Source organism: Lipotes vexillifer, unplaced genomic scaffold, assembly GCF_000442215.2.
Source record: "Lipotes vexillifer unplaced genomic scaffold, Lipotes_vexillifer_v1.1 scaffold429, whole genome shotgun sequence".
NCBI classification, from domain to species: domain Eukaryota; kingdom Metazoa; phylum Chordata; class Mammalia; order Artiodactyla; family Lipotidae; genus Lipotes; species Lipotes vexillifer.
The window spans coordinates 1,176,534-1,185,831 of record NW_006784171.1 but is presented as its reverse complement, the minus strand read 5'-3'; the positions used below and the strand labels follow the sequence as shown (position 1 = coordinate 1,185,831).

The 9,298-nt window shown below is 38.9% G+C and overlaps 1 protein-coding gene across 8 annotated transcripts in view; it reads left to right on the top strand.

Moving 5' to 3' along the window:
- DLGAP1 (DLG associated protein 1) overlaps nt 1-9,298 on the top strand; it is a 325,804-nt gene that overhangs the window by 143,901 nt on the left and 172,605 nt on the right. For all 8 annotated transcript variants that reach the window (XM_007456571.1, XM_007456577.1, XM_007456572.1 and 5 more), the window contains exon 3: nt 2,580-2,757. In XM_007456571.1, the coding sequence (XP_007456633.1) occupies nt 2,580-2,757 (178 nt within the window). The remainder of the gene's footprint in view (nt 1-2,579; nt 2,758-9,298) is intronic.

The following is a 9,298-nucleotide window of genomic DNA, read 5'->3' as shown; positions in this document are numbered from 1 at the left end:
TTTTTTTACAATATTGAGTTTTCCCTCCAGGAAATTTGTTTTCCTCTTGTATTAGGACTTGCTTATTGCCCTCCATAAAATTTTTTTTTTTTTTTTGCCTGCGTCGGGTCTTCGTTGCTGCACTCGGGCTTTCTCTAGCTGCGGTGAGCGGGGGCTACTCTTCCTTGCGGTGCACTGGCTTCTCATTGCGGTGGCTTCTCTTGTTGCAGAGCACGGGCTCTAGGCTCGCAGGCTCAGTAGTTGTGGCGTACGGGCTTATTTCTCCGCTGTTCTTTCTTTCTTTCTTTCTTTCTTTCTTTCTTTTCTTTCTTTCTTTCTCTCTCTCTCTCTCTCTCTTTCTTTTCGTTCTTTCTTTCTTTCTTTTTCTTTTTCTTTTTTAACATCTTTTTTGGAGTATAATTGCTTTACAATGGTTAGTTTCTGCTGTATAACAAAGTGAATCGGCTATACGTGTATATATATATATATATATATCTCCCCATATCCCCTCCCTCTTGCGTCTCTCTCCCACCCTCCCTATCACAAAGCACCAAGCTGATCTCCCTGTGCTATGCAGCTGCTTCCCACTAGCTATCTATTTTACATTTGGTAGTGTATATATGTCCATGCCACTCTCTCACTTCGTCCCAGCTTACCCTTCCCCCTCCCCATGTCCTTAAGTCCATTCTCTACGTCTGGCAGGCAGATTCTTAACCACTGTGCCACCAGGGAAACCCTGCCCTCCATAAAGCTTTATCACTTTTTTCAAAAATTTCTGGTGCATTTCTTTTTTGTAATTCTACTTATTTTATAATGTTTTGCCATTTTGAATGAGATTTTTTAATTAAAATTTCTACTTGGTGGTGGAAGTATATAGAAAAATTATTAATTTCTCAATTTTTACCCTGTAGGTAACTATTTGGGGTAGCACTCTTATTAGTTCTCATAGTTTTTCAGTTGATTTTCTTTTACCTTCCAGCTAATTAATTGTATGTATAATCTGTAAATACTCAAAGTTCACCTTTTCTTCACAATATTTATATTCGTATTTCTTTTTTTATTTTTTCTAATTTCATTAGCTAGGATCTCCAGAATGATGATAAATAATAGCAGCTATATTGGGCCTACATCTATCTCCTTATCAACTTTAATTTTTAATTGCAAGCAATGTTACAGCAAAAATTTTTTTTAATTTAATAATGAAAGAAAAAGCACCCTGAATCCCACGTGAAAACAAACTTTAAAAATTAGTAATAAACACAGACATAGAAAACAAACTTGTGGTTACCAAAGGGGAAAGAGGGGGAGGGGGATAAATTAGGAGTTTGGGATTAAAACATACAAACTACTATACATAAAACAGATAAACAAGGACCTATTGTACAGCACAGGGAACTGTATTCAATATCTTGTAATAACATTTAATAGAAAATAATATGAAAAAGAATAGATATATATGTATACCTGAATCACTCTGCTGTACACCTGAACCTAACATAACATCGTAAATCAACTATATTTCAGTAAAATTTTTTTTTAATTACTAAAAAAATAATTGTTTGTACGTGTATAGAAAGGGTAAGGAAGGACATACATTGAGGTACTCTGGGTAGTTCTTTCAGGTGAGTGGAATTCTGGAGCAGGAATAAGGGGAGTGGAGAACCACTTTCTGCTTTGAGCACCTGTGGATAGCTTGGCTTTTGGCAAGGAGCAATTTCTACTTTTATAATTTTAAAATGCATCTGGGACACAACATTGTAAATCAACTATACTCCAATAAAATTTTTTTAAAAAAAGACTAATGTCAAATAGCAAAAATAAATAAATAAAATATATTGGGAAATTTATTAATACAGTTGAATAGTTCTGAATTTAATATATCAAATGTGAATACATTTAATAAACAGATTTATTACCTTAAGTATAAAGATATTATATGCTAAGGCTTTTTTCATTTTGCAAAAATATTGACTTAATAAAGAAATATGTGCTCATAAAAAATAAAATAAAATAAAAAATGCATCTTGGAAAAAATCTGAAGAGTATAAAGTATGCAAAGACTTGTTTTTGGATATATCAAGATTTAGATATGCGCACATATTTAATGTCTACAATTTAAGTTTTGATCACTAAGTTAAATCTCAACTAGGTGAGATCAAGATTAGATAAATAGATGATAGACTGATATAGTTATAGATATATAACCACTTGCTGTTACTAGAAAGTCCAAAAACAGAAACATGACACAGAAGAGACTTGGGTACAAAGGAAAAGCTTGCAAATTACACAGGGCAGAAGTCCGGGGCAGGGCAGTAGCAGCTCTATTCTCCTTCCCAGGCTGCCTAGGAAAATATGATCGAGGAAATTATTTCCTGGGCTGAAAAACTTATAATTGCTCTCTGATGTCATCAGATCTCAATGATTTCCCATCAAACGTTTTCTTTCCTAGACCCCACGGGGAGTTTAGCAACCATGGGAGGGCATCTCTAGTATTTGCCTCTGTGTGTAGGGTGCCACATCGATCACAGTCCTACCCTATCTTATTACTGCCTGCGTGTTAGAACAGGACTAAACCCACACTTTTCGTTGTTCTCTTTCAGGATTTCCAATGAGCACTCCCCCAAACTCCAGATCCGGAGTCACAGTTACTTGAGGGCGGTCAGTGAGGTCTCCATCAACCGAAGCCTAGACAGCCTTGACCCTGCGGGCCTGCTCACATCACCAAAGTTCCGCTCCAGGAATGAGAGCTACATGCGAGCCATGAGCACCATCAGCCAGGTGAGCCCTGTCGCTGCATCTGTGAACCGTACCACGGTTGGTGGAAAACAAGAGGGCATGACGTGAGGAGGTTGACACCCCCCCAGAATGATGCTGATGGGTCTGGCAGGAGGTCAGGTCTAAATGCTGCCTGGTTTGGCCACAGGGGGCTCCTGGTACCAACAGTCTACCAGCAGTGGAGGGGTCCTTGGCAGATGGATAAAGCACATCAGGGGAGTCCTTGGAAATTCCTTAGCAGTCAGTTGGCACCAACAAATTAGTCATTAAGGAGTTGTTGGATGAGGCTTCGGTTGGAAAGATGTTTGAAGGATAGAAGGACAGGGTAGACATCATTGGCAAAACCAAGGCAGTGTCAAATCATAAAAGTATTAAGTAGGTAATCAAGACAGGGACCCAGGCATGGGAAATGCGATACGATCTATTTAACCCCAACTGGATCCTAGGTGAATATTGCATCTTGGTTATAAGACACAAGCCCACTTCTAAGAACTAGTACCCAGAACTAGGGATTGAAGACTCAGTAAAGGTGACTTAATGTTGCATCTGAAATATTCAGCTAAAGTTTCTTGATGGCTCCCACTGACGGTCTCAGAGAATGTGGGAGAGGGTTAGGCTGCCCAAACCAAGGGAGGGTTGAACCTAGGACTCCTGGAGGGCCTGACCCTGCAGCTTTCAGGGGCCACCGGGCGAGCAGGAGGTGGCTCCAGGGCTTCCTCTGGGAGGACAAAAAAAAGAAAAGGGTATTTTTTTGAAATAATGTTTAGGAGCTCTGAATTTTAATTTATATCACAATTTTTAAAGCTAAGCACCATACTATAAATTCAGCTCATATGCAGTGAGCAAAACACTGGGCCAGATTTTGCCAGCTAGTCAATGGTGAATAATGCCTAATTCCTGCTCCCCAAGTTTACAGTCTAACGGAGAGCATACAAAAAACGTAAAAGTGCTGTAAATAACAAACGTTATCTACTTGAACAAAAACACTCTGAGGTACGAGCTTCCCTGGAGGCGCAGTGGTTAAGAATCCGCCTGCCATTGCAGGGGACAGAGGTTTGATCCCTGGTCCAGGAAGATCCCACATGCTGTGAAGCAACTAAGCTCATATGCCACAACTACTGAACCTGCGCTCTACAGCCCACAAGCCACAACTACTGAGCCCACATGCCACAACTACTGAAGCCAGTGAGCCACAACTACTGAGCCCACGTGCCACAACTCCTGAAGTCAGCGAGCCACAACTACTTAAGTCCTCGCACCTGGAGCCCGTGCTCTGCAACAAGAGAAGCCGCCACAATGAGAAGCCCACGCGCAGCAACGAAGACCCAATGCAGCTAAAAATTAATTAATTAATTAAAAAACAAAGACTCTGAGGTAGGTAGGGCAAGAATTAACCATAAAAGCCGCCTTTATTGGGTCAGGCACTGTGCCAACTGCTTCATATTTTCATAATATTAGTTCTTATAAACACATTGTAAGATATATAAGTAACCAGAAGTTAAATGGGACTTTCTTTGTGGTCAAAAAATTGTCACCAAGATCCCAAATTGAATGAGTAAAAGGTGTTCAGTACCCAGGATTCTAAAGAGAGAGCTTCTAGGCATAGGGTCTAGGAATATGCATCTTAACAAATATTCCAAGTGATTCTAATAAAGCAATACATTAATAAAGTAGTATTTATTAACGTCGTATATATCTGAACTTTGAAAATGCTGGCCTAAAGCATATTCAAGGAATAATGAATTCTCAAGTGTAGTTAGAGCTCAGAATACTTATAGCAATGGGAAATCTGTTCTGAATTTTGTCCTGGGGACATTTTTTGTACATGGCCTTCCATGCAGGGCCCAGGGGACTGGACTTTATTCATTAGGAATGGGACTGACTGAAGATTAATTAAAACTTCAGCTTTTAAGCAGGCAAAAGATGTGATCAGAACTTTGGTGGAGGATAATTAATCTAGCAAAAAAAAACGTAGGAAAGATTGGAGAGGATGAGAAAGAGGCTAGAGGCAGAGAAGCTAGTTTGAAAGACATTGTGATCATCAAGGTGAGCATTACTACTACTGCTGCTGCTGCTGATGGTGATGGTAGTGGTGAGGATAGTGGTGGAGAGATGGTGGTGAGGTGATAATGATGGTGGTGGTAGAGTTGGTGGTCATGGTGGTGGTAGTGGTGATGGTGAAGGTGGTAATGATGGTGGTGGTGATAGATTAAGCACTGAAGCATCTCTGATCTGTCAGAGTGAGACCCTGAAATAGGACCACTGCTCTCATTTTGGCCCCACCATCAAAATAGAGCTCCCTGCTCTAAATGAATTCTTGTAAAGCAAAGGCAGGGACCACAGCAAGGCTCCAAAAGCAGGGTAGGGCAGGAGTCAGGGAAAGCTGACATTACTGGATTCCAGTATTTGCCTACTGTACATTTCCTTACTTTAAAGTAATCTCCAAAGGGAATTCCCTGGCAGTCCAGTGGTTAGGACTCTGCACTTCCACTGCCAGGGCCCAGGGTTCAATCCCTGTTCAGGGAACTAAGATCCCCCATGCTGCACAGAGCAGCATGCAAAAATGAATGAATGAGTGAATAAATAAATGTAATCTCCAAGAGTATGCATACCTATTTGTGCTAGGTACTGCTGTCCAGTGATACCCACTATCCCAACTCTTAGGTAAATATTTGGGGCCTCATTTGGTGAAATTTGGACTTGCCTTGTTCTTACTTTTTTCACAGTAAACAATATACTATTTAAAACATCTTTAAGCTTATCTTTATTCTGGACAGGCTCATGCTCACATAGCCTTCCAGAATTGCAAAATAGTCTACAAATCCCAGGTGTCATACCTGCAGAATACTTCGGTGGGTTTAGAATATTTCGTTGGAAAATGTTTATACACACTTACTGCTTTCATAATTTTACATGGTTAAAACAGGAGAGCAGGTCACTTCCCCATCAGGACATGCACCTACACAGCTGCCTGCTTTTAGTCCCTACTCTGTAGATCTGACCTTCCTTGAGACAGTGTCACTTCCTGGTGACAACTTAGTAAAGTATCAACAAATCACTGAAGAGGCATATGTGGGCCTTGATCCGGGGGCGGGTCAATTCTGCAATTCAGTGGCGTGATCATTTCGCCTTAAGTAAAATACAGAAAGCAGAGCCATCCTAAATGGATTCCTAATGACACACCATTTTCCTAGTTCCATATTCAATTTTCAAGTAATAGAGTACGGTAAAGGATAATTTCAAACTTTCTATCGTAGTCCCAACGTTGTCATTATTCAAAGGGAATGGTTTCTTCTTCAAAGCAATCCTACCATACATGCTCTAGGCTCTTCGAAAAGTAGTTGGTTTTTGTGATGTCGGAGATATTCTCTCTTATAGATCTTTAGTAGCAGCTCTAGTAGTATAGAATTTAAGTACATTATATCCTATTCCTCCTTAAAACCTGATATATTATTGATATATTATTCATCAAAGGCTCCTAGAAAGATCAAAGTAAAATGTTGTAAGCCAAGAAATTGGTCTAGAATAACTAAATTGTTTGTTTCTGCCATTCATACCTTAACAGAAATGAAACATTCCTAAAAACAGACTGTGCTTGGATGATAGAGAAAAACTGAACACCTTTTTATATGTTTATAACCTTTCTATATTTTTTTACTATATATACATCTAATGAAACAGGGGCTTTTAAAGTAAGACTTGAGAAGAAAGAATTATAGAAAGTCACATTTTAAAAAAATATTTGGTATAATAACTGTCATTTCCAAATTAGTTTAATTTACATCTCAATTTATTTTAAGTCCAAACCTCAAATATCTTCATCTGGAATCATAAACTAGAAGCTCACAGACATATTTTGTCCACTAACGTGTTGAGTTTCCACATCATTTTTTAATTTTTTTTTAAGAGGGACTCCATTATCTTTATTTATTTTTTAATCGTCTTTTGGCCACGTTGGGTATTTGTTGCTGTGCTCGGGCTTTCTCTAATTGCAGCAAGCAGGGGCTACTCTTCGTTGCAGGGCGCAGGCTTCTCATCATGGTGGCTTTTCTTGTTGAGGAGCATGGCCTCTAGGAGAGCAGGCTTCAGTAGTTGCAGCACGTGGGCTCAGTAGTTGCAGCACATGGGCCATAGGGTACGCGGACTTCAGTAGCTGTGACTTGTGGGCTCTAGAGGGCAGGCTCAGTAGTTATGGCGCATGGGCTTAGTTGCTTCACGGCAGCTGCCGGACCGGGGATCGAATCCGTGTCCCCTGCGTTGGCAGGCAGACTCTTAACCACTGCACCACCAGGGAAGTCCCACATCATTTTTAAAACACAAATGTAATAGGCAGTTATTGTGCTTGGTGGTAATACCAGCAGTTTAGCTGTGACTTTTGACCTAGATCATCCCTTCACTTTATATATACCAAGAAATGGAAACTCAAATAAATTAAGCATCTGTCAGCACCCAGCTAGTCAGTGACAGAACCTAGAAAACCCAGGTGTCCTGACTCCTAACTGGTAAGTTTCTCCAGTGTCTGCTGGAATTGGGGTATGGGTGGCAATAATAATGCCAATAACAGTAGTAGTAATAATGAAAATGAGAATAATAGAATAGTTAACCAAGTATTGCTTACCTGATATAAGCTATAAGCTTTGCATATTATCTCATTAATTTCATAGCAACTATAAGAAAGATCATTTTTTTAATTTATCAAACTCAGTCTTAGAGAATTAGAGTAACTTGTCTCATTCTTCCCACTACACTATCTCACAAAATGATATCTAGTATTTATCGAATGCCTACCATGTGCCTTGAAATGTGCACTTGTATATTTCATTTTTTTATCCTTAAAGCATCGCTATGAGGTAGGTATTATTATACGCATTTTAAAGATTAGGAAAATGAAGCTCAGAGAATTCAAGCGAATTGCCCATGATATCATAGAAAGAGCATTAAACTACTCCTTCTTTCCACACACAAAATAAATCCAAATGAATTTAAAATCTGAGCACTAACACAAAGTGACAAAAAATTTTAAATTAGGGGAATATGTGTATGATATTATGGTGAGAATTATAACTTTTAATAAAATAAGAATTATAGAAAACATAAAATAAAAAATAGACATCTAGTCTAACTAAAAATCAAATATTTCTGTGTAGCAAAAGACATCTTAAAGTTAAAATTGACAGGGGGAATATTTAAACACATCAAGAAAAAAGCTTAATGTTCCAGTTGCCTAAAGTGTTACTACCAATTAGTATGAAAAGATAAACAACCTAAAAGAATTTGGGGCAAAGCTTCTGAAATAGCAAATCAAAAGGGAAAAAAGTACCAAGTCCAAGAAATATAGGAAAAGATGTTCATATACACTAGTAGGCTGGTAAAGATAAACTGAAATAGCACAATATCACTCTTGACCTATCAGGCAGCAAAAACAGCTAATACCCAGTACTGGTGACCATGTTGAGAGATGAGCTCTGACTTACTTGCTATTTGGGATGAATTGCTACAATTGTTTTTGAAAGTAACATGGTAAAATCTACAAAAGTTAAAATAAATCTTTTGGCAGGGGAATCCCACTTGTGGAACTTTATAATACAGAAATGAAAGTACCAGAATATAAAGATAAACAAACAAGGAAGTTGGTCATAGCATGGCCTCCAAGGACATACTTGAATCGTCATCCGCAAAGCAGTGGTTAAATAAATTATGGTCCAATCATACTATACAATATCATGGAGGTGGTGGCTTAGTGTCTGAATCTCCCTGAGTCTCTGTATAAAAGCAGACAGAGCAACTAGATAGAAAAACTAAAAATTCATGGACAACATTTACAACAAAATCAGATGACAAGATATTCCGTGAACCCAAAATGTAAGTAGATAGGAACAAACCACCAGTGGCCATAAGCCTGTGTTGCATCCACATCTGTGCTGGAGAACACAGAGGAAAACAATGACTTTCTTGATGCATGTGAATAAAACAGAAGGAAACCAGCAGCAGGTAGTCTGGAGGGGTTGGGTATGTATTTGAGAATAGCAGCTGAAACTGGGAAAGATTTCCCTTCTCTAAGAGCAGGTAAATTCAAGGGGCCTGCAGTAAAATCAGGAGAGGTTGGGGAAATCTGAGCCTATGTATACACTGGAAACCAACCAACCAGTTTTTCCTTCAAGAAGAGGGCACAGTTCTCAGAAGAAACGGTTGGGAATAGAATCAAATACGAGCAAGATAGAGACGATAGCAAAGAAGAAAAGAAAAGGTTCAGGTAAAAGTTGGGGGAAGGAACAAGAGAATCAGGAAATCTTGGAAAGCAACACGATGCTAAAACAATAGAAGAGGAAGCCCCGTGGAAAACTCAGGGGGAAAATCCTGAATGTATCACCCTCTCAAGGTCAGAAAAACTACTTTTACTGAGAAATGAGGAACAAAAAAATATCCACTTTAAATCACAGTCAAAGTCACTATAATAAAGAAAAGAGAATAAGGAGCAGAATAACATTCCTACAGAAATGAAAGCATGCCAGAAAGACACACCCACAAAATAGATCAAAACTGA